Source organism: Electrophorus electricus, chromosome 23, assembly GCF_041902795.1.
Source record: "Electrophorus electricus isolate QZ-2024a chromosome 23, ASM4190279v1, whole genome shotgun sequence".
In the NCBI taxonomy this organism is placed as follows: domain Eukaryota; kingdom Metazoa; phylum Chordata; class Actinopteri; order Gymnotiformes; family Gymnotidae; genus Electrophorus; species Electrophorus electricus.
Genome location: NC_137519.1, coordinates 7,150,413 through 7,167,500, shown reverse-complemented (window position 1 = coordinate 7,167,500; position 17,088 = coordinate 7,150,413). Strand labels below are relative to the sequence as shown.

The window sequence follows — 17,088 nt, the reverse complement described above, 5'->3', positions numbered from 1 at the left end:
TGATAATGAAAAAAAACTAATATAAGGGTGATTGGGAGCTGAGAAGTGATTGAGACATGTGATTGGTGGATATGCGGGAGCTGGCCTGGCTAGCTGCCGACTGGGGCATGACAGAGACTATAACAGAGAAAATGTTGTAAAATGATTTATAGTGTGCTTTCAGTAAAGTGAAATAACCATAGCATCATACTGTCAAGGAAAGTTTTGGATTCATTCTCTTTCCTGCAACCCCTTAACTAAGGGTTTTACTCAAGTTTAACTCTTGCATATTTTCTGTGTATATACCGCTGCTCTGAGTGATTCAGAAATAGCATCACTTAATCAAAGTCACAAAGCTCTATATGAGTCTTAGGAATGTAGCTGGTTTCCAAACTTGTCCTACACTATAGAAAATGTGAGGATGATCCCGGACACATACAGCCTCCCAAATCCCTGTGACTTGATGACATTTTTAGAACATAAAGAACAAACTAATTGTGGAGAATAAGTCTGACTGCTTTAGGCATGTGCTGAATCCCAGGAGCTGAACAAGAATCCATTATCTTATATCCTTATATATATTTTATATGTTATATCCTTTTCCAAAAGGGAGACTGCAGCAACACTCTTGAACAAAGCAGCGACCGTAGCTCACAGCTGCCCTCTAGTGGAAGTATTAATGATACAGCTATTCAAATAATGTGTTTCTAATAAATGGTGTTTTTGGACATAAACTATCCACATAGAAATAAGTTTTAAAGTTTGAGACATATTATTTCTGTAAAATAAAACAAGACTTGACATGTATACAACAAGCACTACCATATAACAATTTATAAATGGATATTCCAAAATGAGCATCCAAGTACAAATACATAAATCAGTATAAAAATAAATATAATTCAAGAAAAATAAGCAATTCACTAATTTAGGTAAAGTTCTTAAAATGATGGAAAAAAGTCAAGGGTTTTTTGGCCTACAGCTGTAAGCGGACACGTCTGGACCTGTCTGCTCCACGACACTCATCCCGGCGTCGTGGATACAGGGCTCCTGCTGCTTCATCTCCATGATAATCTCACAGTAGGGATGTTGTGAAACGTTTACACTGTAATCTGGTTTGTCCTGGACGTTGGTGGAATAGCCAGTGCTCATAGGGACAAGCGAAGCCTCTTTGGCCTCACAAGCCACGCATGCTGATGACAGATCCAGCAGGGCGATGTGTCGCAAACGTCGCTGGTCTTTGTGGAAATGGTTCTGGTAGCTCAGAGTCCACAAAGAGCGCTCACAAAACATCTGTAGAAGAGAAATCACGTGTTAGGCTAACGGTAATAATTGCCGCTCACTTTAACTCCAAAGGTTTTTCTTTGTAGAACGTTGAAAACAATTTTCACATAGTTACTATTCTTAGGATCAGCTCACGTGAAAACAACAAAGTCCACTTACCTTGGTGAGCTTGGCGTTGTGTGTGCTGGTGTCTCTAGAGTTACTGTGCACTATCCTCCTTCACCTGATACACTGGCTTTTACAGCCAGATTTATGATATCTGTAGGGACCTTTCTGAGTAATATGACACCTGACACAATTTACCAGGTAGTGCATGTAGGGGTTTGCCCAACAGGTTTGGCCACTGACAGTCGTACCATGCTGGAGTGAAATGCAGACATGGACTCTGGTAAAATGCTGGAATGTTCTGAGCGATCATTTTCTCTGGGGTTTTTGTGGTAGTTTTCTAGGTTGATGACACCTGCTGAAATCTTCTGACAAACTTTGCAAACAAAAATGGAATGTGGACATTTAGAATAGATAAATCTTTTACAAATCCAGGATTTTCCTTGAATTCTTTTTTTGATTCAGCGCTCAACGGTTCCAGTAATAGCTGGTTTAACAAATGTGGTTTGGTAGTTAAGCAGGATGATCTGGTATTAGAGTCAGAGTGGGTCTGGGGTGTGCGTTCCTTACACCAGGAGCCAAATTCTCGCAGGCTGGCAGACCCACACTATCACACAAGGCTCCACAGTTTAACTTTGCTATGAAACATGGATATTAAATTCTTTAGAGACGACACAATGGGCCGTCTGGCTTACTTTAGCTTTGACTGTGATTTAGGTGAAATGAGGATGTTGGACTGGCTGCAGAGACACCGGTGCACAGGTGTTTTAAAACGCTCTTCAGCATCAGTTAGTGGGTGGCCTGCATCTTATTTTTTTGCTTCTCTTTGTCACAGGTCTATTTTTCAAAGACTGTGTGTGTGTGTGTGTGTGTGTGTGTGTGTGTGTGTATGTGTGTGTGTATGTGTGTCTGTGTGTGTGTGTATGTATGTGTGTGTGTATGTGTGTGTGTGTGTGTGTGTGTGTGTGTGTGTGTGTGTGTGTGTGTGTGTTTGAGTGTGTATGTATGTATGTGTGTGTGTGTGTGTGTGTGTGTGTGTGTGTGTGTGTATGTATGTATGTGTGTGGGAGTGTGTATGTATGTCTGTGTGTGTGTGTGTGTGTGTGTATGTACAAGGATGTACAAGAAGGAGGAGTTTGAAATGCTAATTAAATCTACATGTGAGGGACATGTGTGTTAGTGTAGATATAAAGACCATGGACAGACTGCCATCCCCAGTATAGCACTGAGAGTAAGAGCTACACTACACAGATGGTAAGTGCACATTCATCCCTAGTTAGTTTTAACTAGTCTTCCTAACTAATGTGTCATGTATAGAGCGAAGTAATTAGCCAAGAAATGTGTAAGAAACATATATAGGATTTACTATAAACATTGATGCCCAACCTTCCGATCTGACTTAAGATTATTAAAATGGTTTATGGCTTGAGTTATATTACTTTTCTTGTTAAGGTTGCAGTAGATATATAAATAAATAAATAGCTCCAGTTACAGATTTAAATTATGAGGCAGCATTCAAATGTGCCAAGATGTAAGTTTCCATAAACTGAGTACATTTTTTATTTTTTTTGCAATATGTGTGTGGGTGAAATGAATATAATAATTTGAATATGTGCGTGTGGCATTATCAGGAGTGGGAATAGTGTGTTTTCTGGAGTGGGAATAGTGTATTATCTGGAGTGAGGTTAGTGTATTATCTGGAGTGAGGTAAGTGTATTATCTGCAGTCAGAACAATGTTATCTAAGTTTATTTTTGTCCTTTGACTGTTGCTGTATTCTCCATCCTTACAGTACGGCTTCATTAACACATGCTTGAGGACGCTAGTAGTTGATAAATTTGGAGAAGAGACCTGGGACAATCTAAGGTCTGTGACCCCTTCCTCAGTGGGTGGTTTTAATGCTTTTGACATACTGGACCACGCTACAGCGTGCAAAGTGTGACACATTATTTAAATTCATAAAGTTACTGTGGCTAAAATTGTCAAACTAGTGCCAAGTTACTTCATTTAGCTGATACTTTAATCCAAAGCAACTTACAATTATGACTGAGTAAAACTTGAGGGTTAAGGGCCTTGCTTTGGAGCCCAACAGTAGCAACTCAGCACCGGTGGAGCTTGAACCAGCAACCTTCCCATTACAACTCAAGTACTTTAACCACTGAAGTGAATGAGTGAGTGAGTGAGTGAGTGAGTGAGTGAGTGAGTGAGTGAGTGTGTGTGTGTGTGTGTGGCCATTCGCGTGTGTATGTACAAGGATGTACAAGAAGGAGGAGTTTGAAATGCTAATTAAATCTACATGTGAGGGACATGTGTGTTAGTGTAGATATAAAGACCATGGACAGACTGCCATCCCCAGTATAGCACTGAGAGTAAGAGCTACACTACACAGATGGTAAGTGCACATTCATCCCTAGTTAGTTTTAACTAGTCTTCCTAACTAATGTGTCATGTATAGAGCGAAGTAATTAGCCAAGAAATGTGTAAGAAACATATATAGGATTTACTATAAACATTGATGCCCAACCTTCCGATCTGACTTAAGATTATTAAAATGGTTTATGGCTTGAGTTATATTACTTTTCTTGTTAAGGTTGCAGTAGATATATAAATAAATAAATAGCTCCAGTTACAGATTTAAATTATGAGGCAGCATTCAAATGTGCCAAGATGTAAGTTTCCATAAACTGAGTACTTTTTTTTTTTTTTGCAATATGTGTGTGGGTGAAATGAATATAATAATTTGAATATGTGCGTGTGGCATTATCAGGAGTGGGAATAGTGTGTTTTCTGGAGTGGGGATAGTGTATTATCTAGAGTGAGGTTAGTGTATTATCTGGAGTGAGGTTAGTGTATTATCTGGAGTGAGGTTAGTGTATTATCTGCAGTCAGAACAATGTTATCTCAGTTTATTTTTGTCCTTTGACTGTTGCTGTATTCTCCATCCTTACAGTACGGCTTCATTAACACATGCTTGAGGACGTTAGTGGTTGATAAATTTGGAGAAGAGACCTGGGACAATCTAAGGTCTGTGACCCCTTCCTCAGTGGGTGGTTTTAATGCTTTTGACATACTGGACCACGCTACAGCGTGCAAAGTGTGACACATTATTTAAATTCATAAAGTTACTGTGGCTAAAATTGTCAAACTAGTGCCAAGTTACCTCATTTAGCTGACACTTTAATCCAAAGCAACCTACAATTATGACTGAGTAAAACTTGAGGGTTAAGGGCCTTGCTTTGGAGCCCAACAGTAGCAACTCAGCACCGGTGGAGCTTGAACCAGCAACCTTCCCATTACAACTCAAGTACTTTAACCACTGAGCTACCACCTCATGTTACTATTGCACCTATCATGCAAATATACCAGCACTGGTGTTTCTGTTATTGTCTTACTGGAGTTACTGTGATGCTATTAGCTGTTAACCTCTTAATATATCTGGTGATAGGTTTTATGAACCCACAGTTTCCGATTTTTGTGACGGAAGTTGTTTCACGACTGAATTTTCGTAGGTTATCGGCAGAGGTCCAAGATACCTTCATGACATATGAGATTTACGATGATGAGATCACCCTTCGTCTGGTGCAGGAGGCTTGCAGGGTGCTGGGTGAGTGAGCCTTGGTGCTTCTCTGCTCTCTTTTATAGTTAGTTCAGTCACATGCTCTTTTTCCTAGTCCCACTCATCTCTCCCGCCATCATCAGTTCAGGAACATTGTCTATTTAGCGCTGTGCTGAGTTGTACTGAAGTGTTCCTTGCAGTTTCTCAGTGGGCTCAGGGTTGAATTCAGTGTCGATGCGTGAAGATGAGTATGGAAAAAAAAAAGCGAGAGGAAGAAAGCAGAGCAAAGTGTCCCTGTGAAGGACTCAGTGTGGGCACTCACAGCCCCTCGAGTGGGGCCCTCTGGGATGCTTGTGTTCCATTCTGAGAGCGAGGGAGAGAGAGAGAGAGAGAGAGAGAGAGAGAGAGAGAGAGGGAGGAAGAGCTCTGCATAGGTGTTAACAATGTCCCTGCTGAAGGCCGACTGAAGGCTGTCCATCGAGAGCAGTGTGTGACCTAGGAGCACACATTCGCAGGAGTGTGTGGACAGGGACAGATACGAATGTCAGTGCCAGTCTCAGGTTGCTCACCTGAACCCCAGAGAGCAGCAGCCGCAGGGGGGGATCACTGGATACTGTAGCAGCACTGGGTGCAGCGGGAGGACGGACACCCACACGCTGAGTTCCATGGTTCTCTGTCTTTCAGGTGTATCTTCTGAGGTGGTCCTGAAGCTCTTTGGAGAATACTTCTTCAGCTTCTGTAAAATGTCAGGCTACGATTCCATGCTACGCACCCTTGGCGGGAACCTGGTGGAATTCATTGAAAACCTGGATGCTCTCCATAGTTACCTGGCATTATCTTACCAGGTGTGGTTTTATACTACCTTTTCTCTCTCTCTGACTGTTTTACCCTGAACTGAATGCAGACAGCTTGGGTTTCCTCTACCACTGTGTGCACTACCAGTCAAGTCCACAGTCACTGTTCCGGGAATGTAGTTCACACAGTCATTACAGTAAATCCTGGCACGTCCTTTATCCACAGATGTCCGCTCAGTCTTTTAGTGTGTGGTATATTTTATGTTCTGTATATTTCAAAGTCCTGTTTTCTTTGTGTGTGTGTGTTTGTGTGTGTGTTGGGGGGCGGGGGGTGTCAGGAGATGAACGCTCCTTCTTTCCGTGTGGAGCGAATCAGTGACAGCAGGACCCTCCTCCATTATTACTCTAAGAGGAAAGGACTGCACCCCATCGTTCCTGGTACCAAACTCCCCTCTACACTAACACCTCATCGTTCCTGGTACCAAACTCCCTTCTACACTAACATCCCATCGTTCCTGGTACCAAACTCCCCTCTACACTTAGCTTACACCACAAGGTAAAACACACCTCTCGCTTTCCCTGTTTGGTGTTGTTTCCATGACGACATGGCAGGCATCATCGAAGCCGTGGCGAAGGATTTCTTCGGCTGCAGAGTGACCATGACCGTGCTGGAGCAGGCTGAGGAGGAAGAGGATGAGAAGGGATCAAGAGAACACATTGTCTTCCTCATGACTGAAGAGAGCGAGGGCACACAGACTGACGCCCTGCCGCACGCCCAGGCCAGGGGACAGGAGAAAGGACCAGAGAGGCTCACGGGGTCAAGCATCCCCACATGTCCAGCCAAGGACCCTGGACATGGGACCGTCTTACCAGGTTTCCACTCATCCACAAGGTTTACAAGGGTTCACACCACAAAGAGCTACACTAAAATCACCTAGTTATCCACACTAAAATCACCTAGTTAATCCAAACCAAAATCACACAAGTTCTCAGAAGATCAATTCTAAATCCCAGTAAAACTTGAAATCTCATAGAATAGGTTTAATTGATTAGAATATTGATTACTTTATTGCTTCAGAAGCAGATGACATATCGTGTGTGTATTTTACGTAACCATCATGCACACACTCATACACACTTATAACACAGCCTCTCATACGCATGTAGAACACAGCTAATGAGTCACATATCTCTCTGTCTCAGACCTGCAGTCTTTCTGCCCCAGCTACCCAGGCAGATTGTGGATTGATCTGAAAACCTTCTGCAGTGCCTTCCCCTTTCACATCGTCTTTGACCAAGACGTAAGACTTTCTTCCAGTGTCTTTCACGTCACATATGGCAAATGCAGCACATTTGGAGCTGGAGTCCATCACGCCAGCTGGTCTCTCTGGAAGCAGAACCAAACCCACTTCTCCCGGCCTGTGTGCAGCTCTTGGTGAAACAAAGTGGCGTGAACATCCAGAAGCTTGTGCCAGGCCTGCAGATGCGGGGCGCGCAACTGCGGCAGTACTTCAGCGTGGTCCACCCTGAGGTTGCCCTCAGCATCTCCAGCATAAAGAAGTTCATCAACAGTCAGTTTGTGCTGAAGGCTAAGAGAGAAACGCTTCCCGAGGACCTCCGGAACCAGCCCCTGCTCAAACTCCGTGGTAAAATCATGCTATTTGAATATTAACATCATATATTAACATATTATCAAATTATATTGTGTTTATAATTACCAGTCTGAAAGTGCTAAACCAGTAACACAACAGACTTGAGTAATTATATCAGATTTATTTCTAATCCTAAATTTAAGTAGCTTTTACAAAACTGATGTTGGGATAGGTTGGTGCAGAAATTACTTGCCATTGATTTGATGATTTGACACACTATTGTAGCAAGAATCAATGTGTTTTTATGTGTGCATGTGTGTGTGTATTTTGTAAGTCATATGGTACAGATATGTTTCTGTGCTGTATGGTGTATATCTGCTCTCCTAAGCTCTGTGTGTGTGTGTGTGTGTGTGTGTGTGTGTGTGTGTGTGTGTGTGTGTGTGTGTGTGTGTGTGTGTGTGTGTGTGTGTGTGTGTGTTGCAGGTCAGATGGTGTGGATGCCGTCTCTGTGCTGTATGCTGTATCTCTGCTCTCCTAAGCTGTGTGTGTGTGTGTGTTGCAGGTCAGATGGTGTGGATGCCATCTCTGTGCTGTATGCTGTATCTCTGCTCTCCTAAGCTGTGTGTGTGTGTGTGTGTGTGTGTATGTTGCATGTCAGATGGTGTGGATGCCGTCTCTGTGCTGTATGCTGTATCTCTGCTCTCCTAAGCTGTGTGTGTGTGTGTGTTGCAGGTCAGATGGTGTGGATGCCGTCTCTGTGCTGTATGCTGTATCTCTGCTCTCCTAAGCTGTGTGTGTGTGTGTGTGTGTGTGTGTATGTGTGTGTGTGTGTGTTGCAGGTCAGATGGTGTGGATGCTATCTCTGTGCTGTATGCTGTATCTCTGCTCTCCTAAGCTGTGTGTGTGTGTGTGTGTGTGTGTGTGTGTGTGTGTGTGTTGCAGGTCAGATGGTGTGGATGCCGTCTCTGTGCTGTATGCTGTATCTCTGCTCTCCTAAGCTGCGTAGTCTACAGGAGCTGGAAGAGCGCGGTCTGCACCTGGCCGACATTGCGCCCCACGACACCACCCGGGACCTCATTCTGTTGAACCAGCAGCGCCTGGCTGAGATCGAGCTCTCCAACCAGCTGGAGCGCAAGAAAGAAGAACTGCGCATCCTCTCACGCCACCTGGAGGTGGAGAAAAAGAAGACAGAGACACTGCTCTACGCCATGCTGCCCCGTCACGTCGCCAACCAGCTCAAAGAGGGCCAGCAGGTGGAGGCAGGTGAGGGAGCAGGTGGAGGGTAGAATTATTCAGACTTTCTGCATTCACCAAGTTTTTCGTTTCTCTTTTTTGTTTTTTGATTTTTTTCATCTGATTTGATATCGTCTTTTTTATGCCTGCGAGAGCACAGACCTTAAATGACAGTAAAACAGCTCTAATAACATTTAAGATTCCTACTTTCTGGCTTTGTCAGCTCTCAGTTCTGATACTGATATCGTTATAGTGATGTTTTTGCTCATCTTTAAAAACAGGATAGTTGTTCTTTTTGCCTGTAGAAAGGTGTTTTATGAACATTTTCAGACAAATCGGCCTGGGTGATTAACCTTATCATTTTTGGTGAATGTTTGCTGAACCTGACATGGCAGCTGTTCACACTTTTTGACAAACGTGCGACAGGGATTAGATGAGAATATGAAATGTTGATGGATTTAAGATGAAAATTTGAAATGGCCTTAGTGAATCTGGAAACTCTGTAAAATATCCAACCTATGCAATTTTTTAGGTTCAGCACAAATGTTTCCACACCCAGCTCTGCATGCTTGCCTGCTTGCTCTGTACTGACTCACTCTGGGTTATTTTGTCCTTGTGGTGTCACCTCACTTCAGGTGAGTTCAAGGTGTGCACTGTCCTCTTCAGTGACGTGGTCACCTTCACGAATATCTGTGCAGCCTGTGAGCCCATCCACATCGTCCACATGCTCAACAGCATGTACTCAAAGTTTGACCGCCTGACCAACATCCATGACGTCTACAAGGTCAGAGAAAGACATGTGACATTCGGCAGTTGGTCATATAGCCCTGCATTTCTACTTCAAGGTTTATGAACCACGTCTGAACAACTGTGTTCAAGTTCAGTACACCTAAAAGGTTCTCCAAGGCTGTACACAGCCAAGTAAAATAGACTGATAATAATGTTTTCCAAAGCAATTTCCCCCCAGAGTACACGTTGCATTTGCTAGTGCATCATGTCTGAGGTGACATTCACAAATCTGTCATGAATGAAAACATCTGGGATTGCACATCTTTAAGGCGTAACCCAAACAGTGAGACAGTCCACCCGGGTGAAAAGATTTGTCTGAGGCTTTGCAGTCTTTTTCATCCAAGACTTTGTGACTGGAACCTTGCTGCAGGTGGAGACCATTGGCGATGCCTACATGGTGGTAGGAGGAGTGCCCATCCCCAAGGACACCCACGCCGAACGCGTCGCCAACTTTGCCTTGGCCATGCGGATCGCAGCCAGGGAGGTGACCAACCCCATCACTAAACAGCCGATCCAGGTGGAGGTTCTCTCCTCTGCTTAACAGCAACAGCAGGGACATGGAGGGGAAGTATCTGAGCATTATCACCAAGAACTCACATTGTTTCACTGATACTATGTTTTTTTTCTATGTGTATGTTCCAGATCAGAGTAGGTCTTCACACAGGTCCTGTGCTGGCAGGGGTTGTGGGTGAGAAAATGCCCCGATACTGCCTGTTTGGAGACACCGTGAACACTGCCTCACGTATGGAGAGTCACGGCATCCCGGACCATATACACCTGAGCCCTTTTACCTACAGGTATGCTTCTCCTTAAATATACACACAAATACAGCTGAACAAACTTTCTCATAAACATCACTCTGAACTATAAGCACCTGAGCTGTATTATAGACACCAAGCTGAGTTTCTGTCAGAAACCTCCCACTCAGAGTAAGCCCATATTCCAACAGGCACTGTGTCTCTGCTATGTTTGTCTGCAGGTTCACTGCACTCCTGGGCTTCTCATTATGTTACGGTTGCTGACCTGCCCATTTCTGCCGCACACCAGTTAGATGTTAGATGTCTCAAAACCCACTAAAGAAGTCGGGCCTCATATGCTACTGTACTGTAGCCTGTTTGACTCTGTGCTCTGACCTCTGAAGGGTTCTGAAGGACAAACCCTTTGAGATCCGTGAACGGGGGGAGATCAACGTGAAGGGCAAGGGCCTGATGACCACCTATTTCCTGCTGAAGAACCTGCAGTGGTCTGAGGAGCAGATCATGGGCAGAGGAGAGAGAGGGGCATGCGTGTACAGAGATGACCAACAGGAGGCAGCACACCCAGATGGTAAAGAAGCCTTTCATACGAGCCTACATTTCTTAACATATTTTTTAATTATAGAAGAACACGCAGAACATATCATAGATTTATAGCAGAGATCGACATGGTAGTTGAGTTTGTCTTTGTTTGAGGGCTTTGTAAATGAGTGTTGCCCATGTAATTTAGCAGACTTACAAGAATTATTCTTCAGTGGAAGTTAAGGTGCATATGAAGACAGCTTTGCAAAGGTCCTCTAATAAGTACCAGATGAAAGTCTTATCCATGCGCCAGCCAAAAAGGATCATTGTAATTCTCATTCTGATTAGATGATGCAGGGGAAGGACAGATGAACACTGGGGACAACAGGACGCTGTCTCACAAGGGTCAAAGCTGTAGCTCCTCCCTTCTCCCCTCCTCTGATGATGTCACTCCTAATGGCCTCGCCCTTCGGAACTTCTTGACTGACTACTCTGAGCCCCTGGAATATGGCCTCCCTCCTGAGAGCGTCACTGTCAACTCTCGTCTCTGCACTCTGCTTTAGATAACGCCACTCTGTGGAGACGGCATTCGTTCATGGGTCATTGTTACCCTCAGTAGGTTCAAAACACACACATATTTTAACCTCCTAGCCACAAATTACTGGGAAATGTCTGCCACGATGTCCGTCTGTTCAACTATCCTACTGCTTTCAAGTATGGTAGATCTTTTGGTGGGTATCAGTATCATTCCTCCTTAAAGGTCTTTTTTAACGCAAAGCCATAATTTCTGCTCAGTGTCTCCCAGTTGAGCGGTGTGCCATCTGGGAGTGATCCCATTGGCCTGGCCCCCAGCAGGGGTCTGGAGCCAGGCTTCATTTACACCTGTTCTCTCCTTGTGCACACAACATGGTGAAAACACAACCCCCACAGAACACTAATCGTAGTCCGGGGAAATCAAGGAAAAGTCTCTAAGGGTTTGCAAATGAAAATCAGATGGCAAATACAGCTGACTGAAATAAAAACAGCCTGGTCCCACAGCGATGACCTCGTTAACAGCCAGTAGCCCTCTGGTTGGTCAATTAGTATTACAACAGCGAGGGCAAGTTTCAAATCTGTGAGACACATTGTTCATCTAACACACAAACACACACCTAGCCACACACACACTTTGCCTAGAATAATATCAAAATGTCACTAAGTGATTTGGCTTTTTTTTTTGTTTTGATTCCACGTAAGAACTGTTTGAAGCATGAGCCTGTCAGATTCGTTTACCTCTAAACTTTATATGTTGATTTATTATTTGTTATCACCTGTTACATCCCTATTTTATTTAAGGACCAGAAGCAGAAGTGGATCTTATTGCATGCACACGGATATGTTCTCCTTCTGAAGCTCTGGTCTATTTTCACTCTAAAAGGTCTCCTCTAGCTCGCCATGAAAGGGTTCAATGTGCACCGTATTCAGAACAGTCTCAGAAAGACCACTGAATGAACCCTGAATCATAAGAGTGACTATTTCATTTAAAAAATTAATAAATAAATGACAAAGTGAAAGCAAAAACCAGCACAGACTCGGGTGAAAGAAGAGCTTCTCTGCTCTTTATTCCAGTTCTGCAGTTCTTTCTGCAGTGTAAGCAGGTGATCACGATAATTCAGCTACAGCTCAATGTGTCGCGCTCGGCTCCATCTGGACCACTCCACCTGCAATTCTCCAACCTAGCGCCAGAACTCGTAAGGACCTATTCTTCAGGCCCGGCAGAGGGTGGGGGTGCTCTGAACAGCACAAAACCTGATGATGTTGTAAATGGTTTAAAAAACCCTTGTTGTATTTGGTAGCTGGGGTTGTGCAGCATGAAGTACAATCCTGGACAGTAATGATCCCAAAAGCGTCCCGAAGGGGCAAAGGTAGATTTGGCAAACTGGCATGCAATATGCTTCAGTCCCTTCTGTCGCTATTGTCACACTGTCAACAGTAATGGCACAGAAAAAATAAATAAGTTTAAAAAAAATCATCCTATACCTTTTTAATTCCTTTTTTACACTACATTTATCAATACATCAGATCCTTCATGCAAAGAATAAATTTTAAGGCAAAAGTCATTTACATTAAGGGATGTGACATGTAAAATCTGGCAACTTATGAAAATAAATAAACAATGTGTTAATAAACTAGCTAACACTGGGGCGTGGCAAGTGAACTACAAAGCAAGAAAGCGTTCATTAGTGTCCGCATACACACCCACCCCCACCCACGCACCAACACATCCACCACCTGGAAAATCGAAACTGAAATACCAGCACGCTTTACTAAAGTGAGCTGGTAACGGCCAAAAATCAGGAACCGAAAACATAACATTGATTTGGCGAACAAAGAACAATCTGAAATACGTGTAAAAATACAAACGTTCAAATTGGACATGTTTTTCCACCACTTTCTCATTATTAAAGTGCACCAAAATGCTTCGTTGAGGAAAGAACACTCCCAACAGCACCCCTATGGAAAGCTGTGGGCAAGACGGGTCCGCTGGTTCTGGGTTAGGAACACAGGCCCAACACGCTCAGAGTGACAGGTCCGACTCTGGAGTGTCTGTTTCTGCTGCAAAGCGAGAGGCCGTGCTGCTCTCCTCTGGGATGGCTGTGTTGGCGCTGCCGTTCGTGCTTCCTTTGCTGAACAGCATGTGACCTTTAGAAATGGACACGGCAGTGAAGACACAGCCACAGTTTAAAGCTCAATGCTCAACCTCCTCCCCTCAAATATTATGTGTGTGTGTGTGTGTGTGTGTGTGTGTGTGTGTGTGTGCTCACGTGTGTATATGGGTAGTGACTCACGCTCCATCTCCTCTCCTCCACCGTCACTAAGAGCTTCCGTATCCGAGCACGTACGCGTGCGTCTCTGGGATACCCCATGAACCACCACACATGCCTTCGACACACTTGACCTTGAGGGAAGGTGGAGGAGATCCAGTGTGCTAAAGCACAGCCACAGTAATCAACAAAAAACACACAGCCACAATAACCCACAAAAAAAACATACAGGACCCAACAAATAATGATATAATAATTTTAAAAAACACACAATAACACACACAAAAAACACAAACACAGTAGTAACCCACAAAAAACATAAAGCCAAGTAACCCACAAAAAATACAGAGAAACCACAAATAATGACACAATAATAAAAAAAAACAGACAGCCACAGTAACCCACAAAAACACAGAGAAACCCACAAATAATGACACAGTAACAAAAAACACACAGCCACAATAACAGACACACACAAAAGAAACCCCACACACAAACAGAGTAACCCACAGAAAAACAAGCAGATTGTACCTGTCATAACTGTAGGTGCCTGGATGGCTGATTGATCGTTTCATCTACGTGGTGAACAAGAACAGAACAAATCAAATGTGTTTAATGTTCTGCCTTAATTACATTATCATTACTATGATATTGTTGTATAATATGCTGAATATGCTAAATACTTATCTAACATACATTGCATCTGAAAAAAAACTTGAATAACCTTTGAATAGACTTATTTTTGACAATTGTCACATATATATATATATATATATATATATATATATATATATATATATATATATATGTATAACTGGAAATTCAAATTTGATCTGATGGTGTTGGGTTTTCTTCTACATGATGAAGCATTTGCAGTGGGAGACAGGAGACGTAGCCCCTACCCTGGCCATCTGGACGGGGGAAGGAGAGACGGGGTACATCAGAGGGTCTGAAGGACTCAGCTGCAGCATGTCCGTCTGGAACTTGGCATTGGCGATTTTCATGCATTCCTCCAGTGTCTGAATGAAGGTATTACAGGTGGCACTCAGCAGAGATGATGCCTCCTTCCTCATCTGGGAACACAGCCGCACCACCACAGACATGAGAGAATGGAAGAAGAACATGGACATGACCTACATGACAGTAATGACCACAGCATCTTAACACGCATATAAATACACAGAGTGTTATGCAAATAGAATGCTAACATTAAAAGGTAATGCCACAAAACATTATAACAAAGAATAGCTCAAAAGCATTCATAATGCTACAATAAGGAAGTATATTTTATTCTATGAAAATTCTGAAAAATTCCTTGTTTTTGGCCAAAGTGTGGTATCTCCTTCCAGTATCCTTGTTGGGATCTGCAGTGCTGGGTCTTACCTCTGAAAGTGTCTATGATTAAAGCTCTAGTGTGCAGTGCTGGGTCTTACCTCTGAAAGTGTCTATGATTAAAGCGCTAGTGTGCAGTGCTGGGTATGACCTCTGAAAGTGTCTATGATTAAAGCTCTAGTGTGCAGTGCTGGGTCTTACCTCTGAAAGTGTCTATGATTAAAGCTCTAGTGTGCAGTGCTGGGTCTTACCTCTGAAAGTGTCTATGATTAAAGCGCTAGTGTGCAGTGCTGGGTATGACCTCTGAAAGTGTCTATGATTAAAGCTCTAGTGTGCAGTGCTGGGTCTTACCTCTGAAAGTGTCTATGATTAAAGCTCTAGTGTGCATTGCTGGGTATGACCTCTGAAAGTGTCTATGATTAAAGCTCTAGTGTGCAGTGCTGGGTCTTACCTCTGAAAGTGTCTATGATTAAAGCTCTAGTGTGCAGTGCTGGGTCTGTCCTCTGAAAGTGTCTGTGATTAAAGCTCTAGTGTGCAGTTCTGGGACTGTCCTCTGAAAGTGTCTGTGATTAAAGCTCTAGTGTGCAGTTCTGGGACTGACCTCTGAATGCTCTCCCTCGTGTTCCACAGACTCCTGAATAGTGTGAACCTGTTGCATTAATAAGTCACAGTACAGTCGTAATTCCGACATCTTGGTTTTCAGTGACTCCTTAGTCTCTGTTAATTCTGCAAGAGAAATCCTCACATTTAGAATCTAATTTGATTTGTACTCTAATCATTAATCATAATGATTAGGAGTGGGGACACAACACAAAATCAGGGGGTGAGTGACACAGAGATAGAGAAGATCCTCTGTGTGTGTGTGTGGATATGATGAATAATGGATGAGCATTCATTAAGATGAGTGTGTGCTACATGCTGTCTGTGTGTGTGTGTGTGTGTGTAATGCTGTGGTACCACTGTAGCTGAGAATGTCCCACCTCTCTCTTTTTTGGTTCTTGTGTCGATAAGTCCTGCTTTCGAGCTGCCCAGAGCCACCAGCCACTTCTGCCTCTCCGCAGCGTTTACAGTTCTCACGTAAAAGTGCTGCTCTCCAGGGATTATCAGCTCCAGCCTGGTGTTATCGCTTGGATGAACTAATTTAGGAGAACGAGGAAATGAGAAAAACAACAGGATTAGGCCAGCTTCTCTCATTCAAAAGAGTTCAATTGAAAGATTACAGTTAATGGGTTGTAATCATAAAATGAACTTAAATTGTTCTTTGCAACTGTTCCACTTATATATAAGTAAGTTATAAATAAAAATGGCTTTACCTTTAATTTCACACACAGACATCTTTATGCTTCCCTTGCTGCCTTTGCACACATCATCTTGAGAGTCATAATATGAAATGATTCCGTTGTTTAGCACGAACCAGCGTGGTTGCCATCCTAAAACCACACACAACACTTCAGGCAATCCACATGTTAATGAATCCTTTGGATTAACATTTATGAATAGCCGGGTGTCATTAAACTACACAACCACTGACGATAGATAGATAGATAGATAGATAGATAGATAGATAGATAGATAGATAGATAGATAGATAGATAGATAACTGATTTATACAGAGAGGTTAATTGAATGATTGTAGTGTAGATGGACCTAGTGTAATGATACTGAGACTGGTGTAGTAAAGGGATTACATCTTAAAAACTTGAAATGACAGGCTCATTATAGCTACAGGAAAGTAGCGAGTTGTGATCATATGACAACTGAGCATGTCAGCAGATCTGCACAGGAAAAGTACTGCCCTATACTCTAGTTTCAGCTATAGCTGCAAAAACTTTAGCCACCCAAAACTTTGAAGCTAAAAGGCTACAGGCACTGTGCTCGATAGTTGGACAGATGTTATTAACACAGATTAATAAGAGTGATTAAGTCTCAGTTACCTGTCATGTAATTTGTCCACTTATAAAGCACTCCTTCCATAGCTGTTGGGAAGAAACGCACCTTCACAGCAACGACAGTAGTTTATCCAGGCGCTGCTCCCTGGCTAATGCGACTGTTAACCTGATGATGGGCTCCTCTACTGCCTTTACCTACTTATCCTGCTAGGCTCCAAGCTAACCGTAAAGTGCAAAACGAAAATATCAGGTGTATTTCATATTGACCAAATAATGAGAAATGCGTTTGGAAATGTAAAAAAAAACCCATTGAACGTTACATGGTGAGTTTATCGAGTTAAATGACGTGCCATTATGAGAGATTCTTGCAGAGCTGAGAAGGACAGTAGCGAAGGAGGACTCGTTCCATTTCCGAGTAAACATCAGTGAACCGGAAGTGGCGTGTTTTCAGCGCG

General features: G+C 43.1%; 2 protein-coding genes and 1 long non-coding RNA gene across 9 annotated transcripts; 1 reads left to right on the top strand and 2 right to left on the bottom strand.

Annotated features, from left to right (window-relative positions):
- Window positions 1-132: 132 nt before the first annotated feature.
- Window positions 133-1,557, bottom strand: LOC145653230 (uncharacterized). The gene is made up of 2 exons (XR_014119604.1): window positions 1,423-1,557; window positions 133-1,272 (listed from the first exon to the last, which is right to left on the bottom strand). It is a non-coding gene; the product is annotated as an uncharacterized LOC145653230 (long non-coding RNA).
- Window positions 1,558-3,626: 2,069 nt separating this feature from the next.
- On the top strand, window positions 3,627-12,073 carry gucy1b2 (guanylate cyclase 1, soluble, beta 2). The gene is made up of 14 exons (XM_081706178.1): window positions 3,627-3,759; window positions 4,318-4,391; window positions 4,877-4,971; window positions 5,608-5,768; window positions 6,056-6,155; window positions 6,330-6,590; window positions 6,921-7,018; window positions 7,147-7,363; window positions 8,252-8,572; window positions 9,178-9,326; window positions 9,702-9,848; window positions 9,974-10,128; window positions 10,473-10,657; window positions 10,957-12,073. Exons 1-14 carry the CDS (start codon window positions 3,757-3,759, stop codon window positions 11,169-11,171), a joined length of 2,181 nt encoding a protein of 726 aa, XP_081562304.1. The 5' UTR covers window positions 3,627-3,756; the 3' UTR covers window positions 11,172-12,073.
- Window positions 12,074-12,179: 106 nt separating this feature from the next.
- On the bottom strand, window positions 12,180-17,040 carry plekha3 (pleckstrin homology domain containing, family A (phosphoinositide binding specific) member 3). Of its 7 annotated transcripts, none has more exons than XM_081706174.1 (8): window positions 16,679-17,040; window positions 16,058-16,192; window positions 15,725-15,880; window positions 15,346-15,470; window positions 14,315-14,485; window positions 13,944-13,987; window positions 13,413-13,576; window positions 12,180-13,290 (listed from the first exon to the last, which is right to left on the bottom strand). In XM_081706174.1, the coding sequence occupies exons 1-8, from the start codon at window positions 16,716-16,718 to the stop codon at window positions 13,166-13,168; spliced, it is 960 nt and encodes a 319-aa protein (XP_081562300.1). In that variant the 5' UTR covers window positions 16,719-17,040; the 3' UTR covers window positions 12,180-13,165. The 7 variants fall into 7 exon arrangements, with proteins under 7 accessions (XP_081562300.1, XP_081562302.1, XP_081562301.1 ...); XM_081706176.1 differs by having other exon boundaries at window positions 13,413-13,546; window positions 16,679-17,039; XM_081706175.1 differs by having other exon boundaries at window positions 13,437-13,576; window positions 16,679-17,038.
- Window positions 17,041-17,088: the final 48 nt, after the last annotated feature.

Bases quoted from the DNA above. Each gene is read 5' to 3' on its own strand.
- gucy1b2 (XM_081706178.1), top strand. The intron at 7,019-7,146 runs GTAAGACTTTCT...GCCTGTGTGCAG, and splicing joins ACATCGTCTTTGACCAAGAC to CTCTTGGTGAAACAAAGTGG. The intron at 8,573-9,177 runs GTGAGGGAGCAG...ACCTCACTTCAG, and splicing joins GGGCCAGCAGGTGGAGGCAG to GTGAGTTCAAGGTGTGCACT.
- plekha3 (XM_081706174.1), bottom strand. From the start codon at position 16,718: ATGGAAGGAGTGCTTTATAAGTGGACAAATTACATGACAG. The intron at 16,193-16,678 runs GTAACTGAGACT...GATTGCCTGAAG, and splicing joins GTGGACAAATTACATGACAG to TGTTGTGTGTGGTTTTAGGA. The intron at 13,291-13,412 runs GTGAGCACACAC...CCATTTCTAAAG, and splicing joins GTCACTACCCATATACACAC to GTCACATGCTGTTCAGCAAA.